Below are 13495 nucleotides of genomic sequence, written 5' to 3'. Positions count from 1 at the left end.
CAGCCAGGAATCGAACTAGAGACCTTCTGATTACTAGCCCGATTCCCTAACCGTTCAGCCATCTGACTCCCCGTTACATAGCCTACCCGTCACACATACAATCTGCTCTAATGTCACGTTTCAATTCACTGCACGCATCACTTCCGCATATTGCATAAGTCATGACAACAACTTCCGTTGGCCATCAGTTAGGTTAGTACTCAAAATGCAGTTTTTTTTTATGAGGAGTTTGGTCTCCCCAATTACAATTAACGATGTAGCAACATAGGATGTTGCTGCCCTTCAAGCAAGCGGGAAAAGAGGTTCAAATTGTACGTTTCGCAATAAATGAACAATTCACTGCATGCATCACTTCCATAGGCTATATTGCATAAGACGGGTCAACAATTTTCGATATAGCAGTTAGCTACGTTAGCTAGTTCTCTCACAAGAAAATGCTGTTTTCTACGAGGAGTTTGGGTGATCTTCCCCAAATGACAATATACGATATACTTAGCAGGGTTTCCTGCAGCAATTTTTATTTTTAATAGTGATATATGCCGTGTTACTCTGTCCTGTTTCATTCCAAACCGTGACAAACGCCAGTCTCCCTTCTCTGCAGAACGCATTAGTCTATCTTGGTTGCTAGTCGTTCATGTTAACAGATAAATAATTTGTCTGTCATATGTGTTTCTTATGGATAGTGTTATGTAACATGTCTCCGTTTCTACCAAACATCTGGAAACAGGAGAGATTTTTGTGAGGGCGAAATGTTATCGGTTGATGAAAAATTGCGAGAAGCCGCACAAAATGAGTGTTGGGTTAAGAGAGCAATAGCTAATGGTTAACAACCTATTCTGGTTATTAAAAGTCACGTTTCTAACTTCACCGGTAGTTCTAAACCTGGCCTATTTTTTACGGAAATACGTAGGCCTATCACAATTACAGCCTCAGAGCATGTGTGTTGGATGGTCATCACCGTTTAGCTGCAATTCCGTCTACCGCCACGGGAGGGTATCTTTCATTGTAAAACAGCCTACATAACAGGGACTAGACTTCCAACACCTGATGCCTATATACACCAATGGACCTTCAGTCAGAATCCATTAGTCACACAATAGGGGGACGTTGGAGCGTATTCCGATTTCAACACCCTAAATTGCCCCTGATTCCTTAAAGATGTGCCTATTTTCAGACAGTTTCTCAAACGATTTATTTAATCTTCGCAAAATAAGACTACGGCTGATGACAACGTTTGTTCTCAATCCTGAGCTTGTTCTTAGCCGAACCCCAGTCTCTCTCACACTGCGCTCCACACTTATACAGCCTCTGGATGGGGATCAGTCACATATGGATCTGGGGCTTGAGCACATCACTCCCTTCCTTCTCCTCCGTCAGCAAATCGAGCAGATCGTCGCCTGTTAGCTGCAGATTTTGAGAGCAGAAGATAAGCGAGCGCGCCAAAGTGACGCAATTCAGAGAGCAAGTGGGCGGCGCGCACGTGAGATCCCTGCTCCGCTTCCAGGGTCGAGGCTGGACTGGAGAACCGCAAACACCGAGTCCTGCCGTCCACATCTACAGCGGGGATGGCGTCGCTGAGTTTGGGGCTTAATCTGGCCCGCAAGCGTGCATCTTCAAGGAGCGGCGCGGTGGAGCGGAGAAATCTGCTCACCGTTTGCAGGTAAATTAGGCGTCTTCATTTTGACCACCAGTCATTTATAAAATTAAAGAGGATCATTGCAGAACGTGTCATTTCCAGTATCGATGGCAATTTCTGAAAAAGCGTACAGACTGGTTTTGACTAACTGAAGTGATACGGGGGTAACCCTGCCATATTCTGCATTTTGCCTACAGTTTAGGAAATTGCTCTTACGTAGTGTAAATATCTCGTGCATGTACTCGCACGAGAGGAACTAATTGGTTAACTGCACCTTCCCTGCGTCTCTACACGCGCACACGTACTCACGCAGATTCACTATTTGAGACACATCACCATCACCCCTATGAGAATGAATTACACATTTATACAATCACAGCTCGCGTACAGCAATTATCTGCACACTTCCTATGGGTGCCTGCGTGGGGTGTGCTTTATTTAGCGGTACGGATTGTCTTCTGCCAGCGGAGGAACATAATCACAATAGCAAGGGGTCGGAGTGATGTTGTTTTTCTGCAGAATGTTTTATTTATCGGGAGTTTTTTTGGTGGACAAATATCGCGTGGGCTTGAAGTAGCTGGTGAATGGTGATGTCATTGTCAGGGTGATCTCATGCTGTGGCATCACTCCTCTGAATGTGTTGGATATCCCTGCTTCTGTGACGTCATACTATTTACAATAACTCAGGAGGCCTAACCTCGTCATGCTAAACCTGCATAGCATCGATGGAAGTAATTTCATTAATGGCATAAGGATATGCTTCTAATACCTAGATATCTACCAAGAGCAACTCTTTGTTTGATCTCTTTCATTCTTGTGCGCACACACACACACAAACACACACACTCTGTTTCTCTCTCTGTCTCTATCTCATATACACAAACACACACACTCTGTTTCTCTCTCTGTCTCTATCTCATATACACAAACACACACACTCTGTTTCTCTCTCTGTCTCTATCTCATATACACAAACACACACACTCTGTTTCTCTCTCTGTCTCTATCTCATATACACAAACACACACACTCTGTTTCTCTCTCTGTCTCTATCTCATATACACAAACACACACACTCTGTTTCTCTCTCTGTCTCTATCTCATATACACAAACACACACACTCTGTTTCTCTCTCTGTCTCTATCTCATATACACAAACACACACACTCTGTTTCTCTCTCTGTCTCTATCTCATATACACAAACACACACACTCTGTTTCTCTCTCTGTCTCTATCTCATATACACAAACACACACACTCTGTTTCTCTCTCTGTCTCTATCTCATATACACAAACACACACACTCTGTTTCTCTCTCTGTCTCTATCTCATATACACAAACACACACACTCTGTTTCTCTCTCTGTCTCTATCTCATATACACAAACACACACACTCTGTTTCTCTCTCTGTGTCTATCTCATATACACAAACACACACACTCTGTTTCTCTCTCTGTCTCTATCTCATATACACAAACACACACACTCTGTTTCTCTCTCTGTCTCTATCTCATATACACAAACACACACACTCTGTTTCTCTCTCTGTCTCTATCTCATATACACAAACACACACACTCTGTTTCTCTCTCTGTCTCTATCTCATATACACAAACACACACACTCTGTTTCTCTCTCTGTCTCTATCTCATATACACAAACACACACACTCTGTTTCTCTCTCTGTCTCTATCTCATATACACAAACACACACACTCTGTTTCTCTCTCTGTCTCTATCTCATATACACAAACACACACACTCTGTTTCTCTCTCTGTCTCTATCTCATATACACAAACACACACACTCTGTTTCTCTCTCTGTCTCTATCTCATATACACAAACACACACACTCTGTTTCTCTCTCTGTCTCTATCTCATATACACAAACACACACACTCTGTTTCTCTCTCTGTCTCTATCTCATATACACAAACACACACACTCTGTTTCTCTCTCTGTCTCTATCTCATATACACAAACACACACACTCTGTTTCTCTCTCTGTGTCTATCTCATATACACAAACACACACACTCTGTTTCTCTCTCTGTCTCTATCTCATATACACAAACACACACACTCTGTTTCTCTCTCTGTCTCTATCTCATATACACAAACACACACACTCTGTTTCTCTCTCTGTCTCTATCTCATATACACAAACACACACACTCTGTTTCTCTCTCTGTCTCTATCTCATATACACAAACACACACACTCTGTTTCTCTCTCTGTCTCTATCTCATATACACAAACACACACACTCTGTTTCTCTCTCTGTCTCTATCTCATATACACAAACACACACACTCTGTTTCTCTCTCTGTCTCTATCTCATATACACAAACACACACACTCTGTTTCTCTCTCTGTCTCTATCTCATATACACAAACACACACACTCTGTTTCTCTCTCTGTCTCTATCTCATATACACAAACACACACACTCTGTCATGCCCTTCCCTGGTGTGTCTCTCTGAGCATTGATCTGCTGTCCTCCCACCTCTCACTCTCCGCTTCTGGGAAATGACATCTGTGATCACTGCTGTTCAGTCTGCATGGGCCAGCAGGAAGGGAGAGAACAGAGAGAAGGGGAAGGAGGGAGGGTGACAGAGCAGGGGAATAAAAGTTCTAAAAAGGTCATGGGGAACATGTAAGAACATGAAGCACAGAGACAAATGAGAGCAGGCTGCAGCAGAGGCTGCTGGGATTGACAGCAGACACAGGAAGCCTGTGGGAGGAGTTTCAGCACCTGTGGGAGGAGTTTCAGCAGCCTGTGGGAGGAGTTTCAGCAGCCTGTGGGAGGAGTTTCAGCAGCCTGTGGGAGGAGTTTCAGCAGCCTGTGGGAGGAGTTTCAGCAGCTGGAGAGGCTGTTGATGTCATACTGCTGTTCATACAAGTTGAGGGGGTTGGAAATCCCCCTGGTGGTAACCCGTCGCCCAGTACAGCTCACTGGACATTTCGAGGCTAGTAGCCCATCTGGAGTGGAATGGGTTATGGATGAGCTCATATCGTCTTCTGCCTTGTGCTGAACAGAAGCCTGGTTTTCCTTGCCCCCACTTTGTGTGTGTGTGTTTGTGTGTGTGTGTGTGTTTGTGTGTGTGTGTGTGTTTGTGTGAGGGCCTAAACTGCTGCGTCACGAGGCAGATGAGCATCCGCCTCTCCACTCTGACATATCATGGTTGTGTTTGTGTGTACGTGCATGTGTGTTTGGATGGTTATGTTTGTGCATGCAAATCTGTTTGTGACCTGCAATGTTATTCCCTTAGACTGATTGGGATTCCTTGTTTGAGAGAAAGAGAGAAGAAAGCGCTAGAAGGAGGTTGAGTGTTGAGAAAGAAAAAGCATAATGGAGAAGTGGAGTGTGGAAGTCAGTCAGACGCTGCTACGTTAGAAGCAACTGGGAGGTGATGCACTCTCTCTCTCTGTCCCCCCCCCCCCCTCTCTCTCTCTCTCTCTCTCTCTGTCTCTGTCTCTCTCTCTCTGTCTCTCTCTCTCTCTCTGTCCTCCCCCCCTCTCTCTCTCTCTCTCAAATTTTCTCCTATTTCCCTGTTACAGCTGAGTCTCTCACTACCTAGTCACACACACACACACACACACACACACACAGCTTGTCCATTAACTCCCCTTTCTGCCTTATTACCTATATTCAGATTAGTGAGCCTGAATGCACATGACCTGTTCCTGTTCGTCCCCCAGAGTGGCCAGAGGTGGTCGATACTGAGCTGCCAAGGCAACACACACACACACACACACACTCATACACACACACACTCATACACACACACACATGTAGGGGGGTAAATATTGTCCAAACAACCAAAACTAATTCCCCTATGGTTTAAAGGAAGATGGGAAACTGAACAGTGTATTAGCATGAACTAAATAATGCCAATACCAATAGAATTCCAGGTATTTGACTCTATGGGTTAAATCAGAGCAAGAATGGTCAAAGTACGGTTAAGTGAAATAGGTATTTAATAACTTTGCAAATGAATGAAATCAATTACAAGGCAAACATGTTACAATATGAACGTTTTCAATCTTACCTACTCTACCATGATCATTGTAAATCAGAGAGAAAGCAAGAGGTGAGGAAGGAGTAGGACAGTAGGACAAGGCAGAACTGAGGAGAAGGTCTCAGGAGATGAAGAATCCAAAGAACAATGCATTACAATTCCCTTTATACACAAGACCAACCAATCAGACCACATCTTGAATGGGGTGTGAGAGCCATCAAGTTGAGACCGTCCAGAAACTCCAGACTTTAGCATATGAGAGGTGGGGGCAGGTTTGACACCCAGCCTTACAATCCTCCCTCTTGGACACAAAAGCACAGCAAAAGCTGCAGTGTTCATCGTGTGATAACCTGCACCCATAGGAAAAGGAACTTGATTGCAGACAGGTCAGCATTGAGATTCTAATGGTCATGGCTATTGCTCAGAGGATCACTTTTGGATCATGGCTAGTGCTCAGAGGACCAATTTTGGATCATGGCTAATGCTCAGAGGATCACTTGGAAGAACCTTTGTATTGGCATGCAGACGTGCCCTTGGTTAGCATATTCCTGCTACTTACGTTCTTGTCCTGTTACAGCAGAACACAATTGGAGCACAGCACTTGGTTAACAATGAAAATGGTAAAGTTTGGAGTGGTCTGGGGTCTGAGTGAGTCGGATTGGATACAAATGGAAATTAGTGAGACAGTGTCCTAAAACTCAAATGGAAAAAATAGGTGAACAACAGTCCTCCCTTTTGATAGATGAGAGGTACACAAACATATCATCTAGCAGATGAAAATGGCAATTAAAACAAAAGCGTTCTTGGGTCCAAAATAAACAAAACACAAATTACACAGACAAGTTATACCAATCTACATTTACAGGTCAGGAACCATTGCGAGTTTAGCTAAAACCTAGAACATTTACCACCAACTCTATAAAACACACAAAGGTACATACTGATCCACAATACCCAAATCTCATCCACACAAACCAACATAGGAACTCATGGATGGACAAACCATATGCGCTATGCATATGCAGCTAAAGGAACTGGAGCAGCAACAAATAAACTGTCCCCAACGAATCTTTGAACTACAACAAAGACTAAACACAGGGGTAATACAGTAGGAATGTAGCAATATCACAATTTGGACCTGAATTAAGTAAATGTAAAAGATAGTTGAAATTGCATGCAATCACGTTAAAAAGTTTAAGATTTGGTTGTCTTGATAAAGGCTCAGCTTATGCTGCATGAAAAATGGGGGAGGCCTACCCTTTCCCAGATCCCAACATTTGGACTCAGTGTGACCACTTCTTAGACAAGCACGACAAAATCTAACTTTGTTGTTAGCATAAAACAAGCGTGTGGGTGGAATAGGCATATTTCTGCCAAGATCCCAACATCGCATTTCGGTGTGTCCTTGTCTTTTACAGAAGTTACACTGTATATGATGGGGCTGCTGGGGCTTGGGTTTTGCCTCTGTCGCCATTTTTATGGCAGCAATGCGTGGCGGATCAGGAGCACGACGGTTCTTTGTAGAACGCGGTTTGGGAATTTGCGCACCAATTCCACTCTCTGTGTCTGAACACTCATTAGTAGAATGTGAGCCAGCATGGCTGGTCTCTTCACTGCTTTTATTAGCGGTGTGTTGCCTTGTGGCACTAAAAGGTGTCGCTGCTTTGAGGACAGAGTTGAGAAGACATTTGCCAATTAAATGTACAGTAATCTTCAATGTTTGTTTCTTTTCTGCTTTCTTTTTATGGACTCCTACAGTTCGCCAATGTTCAATTATTTCAGCTAGCGTAAAATCAATTTTAAGACCGTTCTTGTCTTTCTTGCTCAATTGAGATAACGTTCGGTTAACGCTAACTTCTTCCCATAGGTTTAGTAATTTGTTAACTTCAGTTTCCCATTCCATTTTTGTTCATTTCATGCAGGAGCTAATATCAGAAACCAGTAATAGGCTTTTACCAACAGAACCAGGTGGAACACAATTAATGTACATTTGTAAATGCTTACTCACCGCACCATGGTTTGAAACGCCGGTTTGCCTAACTGTAACTGAATTGCTCGAAACATATCACGTCGTCGGGGTCACCAAAACTGTAGGGGGGTAAATATTGTCCAAACAACCAAAACTAATTCCCCTATGGTTTGAGTGAAGATGGGAAACTGAACAGTGTATTAGCATGAACTAAATAATGCCAATACCAATAGAATTCCAGGTATTTGACTCTATGGGTTAAATCAGAGCAAGAATGGTCAAAGTACGGTTAAGTGAAATAGGTATTTAATAACTTTGCAAATGAATGAAATCAATTACAAGGCAAACATGTTACAATATGAACGTTTTCAATCTTACCTACTCTACCATGATCATTGTAAATCAGAGAGAAAGCAAGAGGTGAGGAAGGAGTAGGACAGTAGGACAAGGCAGAACTGAGGAGAAGGTCTCAGGAGATGAAGAATCCAAAGAACAATGCATTACAATTCCCTTTATACACAAGACCAACCAATCAGACCACATCTTGAATGGGGTGTGAGAGCCATCAAGTTGAGACCGTCCAGAAACTCCAGACTTTAGCATATGAGAGGTGGGGGCAGGTTTGACACCCAGCCTTACACACACATTTGACGTGTGCTTGGGAAGTGCTTCTAAGAAGGTGTTATCTAAAGTCTCAACATCTGGGTGATCCTCTTATCTCCCCGGGGAACAAGTTGTACCGATTGATCTACCAAACCAGCCCAGTGATCATGGAGGTGCTGAACCCTCCACAGGGACGCTCTCTCACTGAGTGTGGTTGTTGTTGTAGATTCTCAGTGAAGACCTTGCTCGACCGCTCCTGCTATGAGACCATAGACGACTCCTCTCCTGAGTTCATCAACTTTGTCTCCATCCTGGAACACATTCTCAGTAACAGACTTAAAGGTATACCTCAGCACATGCCCACACGTCAAAACACCCTCACACTCTCAATTTTGGTGTAATCTATGAATGCTTCATGTTGGTCCTTCCCTCTCCAGGTCAGACCACCTGGTTTGGTTCTGAGAGTCCTCGGAGCTTCTGGGACTACGTGAGAGTGGCCTGCAGCAGGGTTCCTCACAGCTGCATCCACAGCATCCAGAGTATGGAGAACATCCACTCCTCCAGAGCCAAGGTGTGTGAGACACACACACACACACACTCCTGGTCCTTGATTGTAATCCTTGTTTCTTAATTAAAAGAGCACAAAGACAGCGTGGTTCTGAAACCCTCTTTAGGGTTACGATTAATACTGTAGGATAGAATCAGAGAAGCAGTTCTAGTGTTTGTTAATCTGTGTGTGTGTGTGTGTCTCTGTGTGTGTGTGTGTGTCTGTGTGTGTGTATGTCCACAGGGCAGGGCGTGGATCAGGGTGGTTCTGATGGAGAAACGACTTTCTGAATACATCTCATCTGCTCTGAGGGACTTTAAAACTACTAGGTATCCTTCTCTCTATAATCTTTTCAATTTAGAACCTTTTTTTCAAAACTTTTCACACAGGAAACAAGTTTTGTCCCCAAAAATGTAAACCTTTCAAAACATTTTTCCACAGAACACAAAAAAGTGAGGCTTTCTTTTTTTTAACCTTTCAAAACTTTTTTTTACACACACACACAAACACACACACACACAAACAGTGAAAAGAGAGTAGAATAGAAAAGCCTAAAACGGAGTAAAGCAGAGTACAATAGAGTAACATTTACATGACGCTCTTATCCAGAGGGACTTATAGTAAGTACAGGGATAGTAAGTACAACGACATTCCCCCTGAGGCAAGTAGGTGAAGTGCCTTGCCCAAGGACACAACATCTTTGACACGGCCGAGAATGAGGTGATTAAAAGCCCAATTTCCTAACCGCTCAGCCATCTGACCCCCAGTATAGCATGTTCCTCATCAAGTACTCATCAAAGATGCAAACGTATTTTTTGTAACATAAAAAAAAAGGTTTTTTTCAAAACCTTTTGTAGATATAATTTTTCAACCTTTTGTAACTTTTTTGGGGTGGAAATATTTTTTTCACTCTCACACTCAGAAACACACACACAATATTCGCTCATTATATTTGACCCCCAACTATGTTGACCCTATATTTGACCATTTTAATTTTCTTCCATTGGCAAACATTCTTAGCCTGGCTGCCAGCCCAACTTCGCCCCGCCCACAAAAACATTTGGTCGGGAAGTTGGGTCTGGAGGGTCTCGTATTGGGAACAACTACAGAAAACCAGAATCTGGGCGTACCAATGAAATTGCCAGGGCGGGCTTTATGATGATGGACAGATGATCAACAGTGACGTAATCAACAACGTCACGAAAGAGCTCTTGGGTTGAATTCGTTTTCAACAAACAACATATTACGTTGCTCTGATTGGTTGTAGGTCTATCCAATTGAGCAAAGAGGCATTTGTTTTATGAGTTCGGTTGAAACATGCCCCATAGTCACAGCCCAACGGAGAGTTTTCAGACTCATATTCTGACTAGAATTATGAGTATGACAACGTCAGGCTAAAACATTTTCAACTAATGACCAAGTATGTGGCCTTGCTGCCGCTTGACCCCAGTCTGTTTCTACCATCCAGTCAGTCATGACAGCCAGAGCTGCAACCCCCTGAAGGCTAGTCCTCTTCAGGACATCACATCATGCAGTGGGTGTGACTGTGCTGTGCTGTGTGGATGCAGTGGGTGTGACTGTGCTGTGTGGATGCAGTGGGTGTGACTGTGCTGTGCTGTGTGGATGCAGTGGGTGTGACTGTGCTGTGCTGTGTGGATGCAGTGGGTGTGACTGTGCTGTGCTGTGTGGATGCAGTGGGTGTGACTGTGCTGTGCTGTGTGGATGCAGTGACTGTGCTGTGCTGTGTGGATGCAGTGGGTGTGACTGTGCTGTGCTGTGTGGATGCAGTGGGTGTGACTGTGCTGTGCTGTGTGGATGCAGTGGGTGTGACTGTGCTGTGCTGTGTGGATGCAGTGGGTGTGACTGTGCTGTGCTGTGTGGATGCAGTGGGTGTGACTGTGCTGTGCTGTGTGGATGCAGTGACTGTGCTGTGCTGTGCTGTGTGGATGCAGTGGGTGTGACTGTGCTGTGCTGTGTGGATGCAGTGGGTGTGACTGTGCTGTGCTGTGTGGATGCAGTGGGTGTGACTGTGCTGTGCTGTGTGGATGCAGTGACTGTGCTGTGCTGTGCTGTGTGGATGCAGTGGGTGTGACTGTGCTGTGCTGTGTGGATGCAGTGGGTGTGACTTTACTGCTTGCTCTGGTGTTGCAGGAGGTTCTATGAGGATGGAGCGATCATGCTAGGAGAGGAGGCTAGTCTGTTGGCAGACAATCTGATAGGACTCAACACCATTGATTTCAGGTACAGTAGATATGCATTATTATATATGAATAGGGCACTTCTCTGCCCTATTCCAACCTTGATGTAACGACACCTGCACTCTCCCTCCCTCTCTGTCTCTCTGTCTACTAGCTTCTGTCTGAAGGGGGAGGGGCTGGACGGCACCTGTCCTGCTGTTATCGACTACACCCCCTACCTGAAGTTCACACAGAGGTAGGTAGCACGTGTGCACGTGTACAGACCACGCTGCCGGTCCATACGGCACTGCTCCTAACCCTGACACTTCTCTGCCCTGCTCTGCCCTCCTCTGCTCTGCTCTGCCCTGCTCTGCCCTGCTCTGCCCTGCTCTGCCCTGCTCTGCCCTGCTCTGCCCTGCTCTGCCCTCCTCTGCCCTGCTCTGCCCTCCTCTGCCCTGCTCTGCCCTCCTCTGCCCTGCTCTGCCCTCCTCTGCTCTGCTCTGCCCTGCTCTGCTCTGCCCTGTCCTCCTCTGCCCTGCTCTGCCCTGCTCTGCCCTCCTCTGCCCTCCTCTGCCCTGCTCTGCCCTCCTCTGTTCTGCCCTGCCCTCCTCTGTTCTGCCCTGCTCTCCCCTGCCCCTCCTCTGCTCTGCCCTGCTCTGCCCTCCTCTGCTCTCCCCTGCCCCTCCTCTGCTCTGCCCTACTCTGCTCTGCCCTCCTCTGCTCTGCTCTGCCCTCCTCTGCTCTGCCCTCCTCTGCCCTGCCCTCCTCTGCTCTGCCCTCCTCTGCTCTGCGCAGCTCAGACAGCATCAGCAGTGACGAGGAGGAGATGAGGACCATGGGAAGCAGTGCCAGCGAGAGCAGCACCCCAGACAACATGGTTGCCACGGCAGCAGCCATCTTTACTGAGCAGAGCAGCTGGGTCAGCAAGTGTAAACGACTGGAACAGAAATACAGCACTGTGCTGGAGCAGAAGGTAACGTGTGTGTGTGTGTGTGGGGGGGGGGGTGGGTGTGTGACATCTTAATTAGAGAGTGACTGTAGATTCCTAAATGTCAGGATGAACGTCAGAACCCTATTGAGGATTGTGTCTCTTACACACTCTCTCATACACACACGTGATCATCTTCCTGTCTTTACACAGAACCTGTCTCCTTCCACTCCATTCAGTCTCTGGCTCCACATTATTTGTATTCAGCTTCACCCTTCTCAAACAATCTCAGATCCTATAAAAAGGCTGTGTGTGTCAGGGCTACCTGCAGGAGCTGGTGTGCCTAAGAGAGGCCCAGCTGTCGGAGGCTGTGTCCCAGAACAAGGAGCTGCAGCACAGGCTGCTGGACACACACCTCGCCCACACCCTGGAGAAGGAGCAGCTGGAGTACATTGTGCTGGAACTACAGGACCAGCTGTGAGTCAACACTGTGTGTGTGTGTGTGTGTGTGTGTGTGTGTGAGAGAGAGAGAGACACAGAGAGACAGAGAGCATCAGTGTGTTTGTATAGTCTGGCAGATCAAGCTGTCAGTTTGACATTCAGGACACAGGAAGAGGCCGGGGGGGTTCAGGAAGTGATTGTTTGGTTGTGAATGTCTTTCCTGTGATCAGCAGAATTTACGCAGAGTGAAGGTTGGTGTAAATTAGTTATCAGTTGCATCACTCTCACCTCTTGCTAAGAGGGTTCAGTCCATCATATAGAAATTTAGACATGAGAGAGAGAGAGATGAGAAGAGATCCGAGGCAGAACAGTGACAGTGAATAATGGAGATGTAGAAAAAGAGACAGACAAATGGAATAAGGAGGATGGATAATGGGGGGAAGAGAGAAGGTTCTTTCTCCCAGTCAGGTTTTGTGCAACCCAATGTGAGGTGTTCCACTGCGTTCTTTTCAGGACCGTTCTAAAGAACCATGACCTGCGGTCAAGACAGGAGCTGACTGCCCACCTGACCAATCAGTGGCCGTCCCCTGGTGCCATAGAAACCAACGCTGTTGCCTTGGGAACACTGTTGTACCGCAAGAGGGCTGGACAGTGGGAGGAGTATGCAAACTTGGATAGATTCCTAGTTCCTTATTTTGCTCCTTTGTAGACATGGACAGAGGTGTGTGGTTGTTCCCCAGGCTGAGGCCTGTTTGTGTTCTGCAGGAAGAGTCTCCACAGCCTGGAGCAGTCAGCTGATATGAGCCTATCACAGACCTCCCTGGAACCAGCACACTCCCTCAGCCTGGACACCAAACCAGCCACCAACTGGCCCCACCGTGGTGAGTGAGTGTGTGTGTGTGTGTGTGTGTGTGAGAGAGTGTGTGTTCCCAGGACTAACCTCCTCTGTCTACTAGGTAAGGAGGAGAGCCCCTCTCTCAAAGGGCTGTGTGGTTCTCTCACCTCAGTGACCAGCCTCAAGTCCAGCGAGTGTCTAGCCAGTTCCATCACGGATATGACCAGCCCGGGCCTCACCCCTCCATCCTAGGGTCTCTGCCACCCCCCCCCTGCTCCCACCCCCTTGCTCCCAGCCCCCCCCCCCCCCTGCCTCCGCCCCTCTGCCCCCC

At 46.1% G+C, this 13495-nt stretch overlaps 1 protein-coding gene across 1 annotated transcript; it reads left to right on the top strand.

Annotated features, from left to right (window-relative positions):
- Positions 1 to 1544: 1544 nt before the first annotated feature.
- On the top strand, positions 1545 to 13416 carry rundc3b (RUN domain containing 3b). Its single transcript, XM_084669183.1, has 11 exons — positions 1545 to 1660; positions 8463 to 8578; positions 8674 to 8807; positions 9027 to 9112; positions 10935 to 11024; positions 11136 to 11216; positions 11756 to 11933; positions 12208 to 12365; positions 12843 to 12989; positions 13095 to 13210; positions 13286 to 13416. The coding sequence occupies exons 1-11, from the start codon at positions 1566 to 1568 to the stop codon at positions 13414 to 13416; spliced, it is 1332 nt and encodes a 443-aa protein (XP_084525309.1). The 5' UTR covers positions 1545 to 1565.
- The last annotated feature ends 79 nt before the right edge of the window (positions 13417 to 13495 follow it).

Source organism: Hypomesus nipponensis, chromosome 2 (assembly GCF_054491055.1).
Source record: "Hypomesus nipponensis isolate SF chromosome 2, ASM5449105v1, whole genome shotgun sequence".
NCBI classification, from domain to species: Eukaryota; Metazoa; Chordata; class Actinopteri; order Osmeriformes; family Osmeridae; genus Hypomesus; species Hypomesus nipponensis.
The sequence above is the reverse complement of the archived record's forward strand: the minus strand, read 5'-3'. Positions and strand labels throughout refer to the sequence as shown.

What these genes read in the sequence shown, in the direction of transcription:
- rundc3b (XM_084669183.1), top strand. Translation starts at nt 1,566, where the DNA reads ATGGCGTCGCTGAGTTTGGGGCTTAATCTGGCCCGCAAGCGTGCATCT. An exon ending in TCTCAGTAACAGACTTAAAG is followed by an intron (nt 8,579 to 8,673) that starts GTATACCTCAGC and finishes TTCCCTCTCCAG; the next exon opens with GTCAGACCACCTGGTTTGGT. An exon ending in AGGGACTTTAAAACTACTAG is followed by an intron (nt 9,113 to 10,934) that starts GTATCCTTCTCT and finishes CTGGTGTTGCAG; the next exon opens with GAGGTTCTATGAGGATGGAG.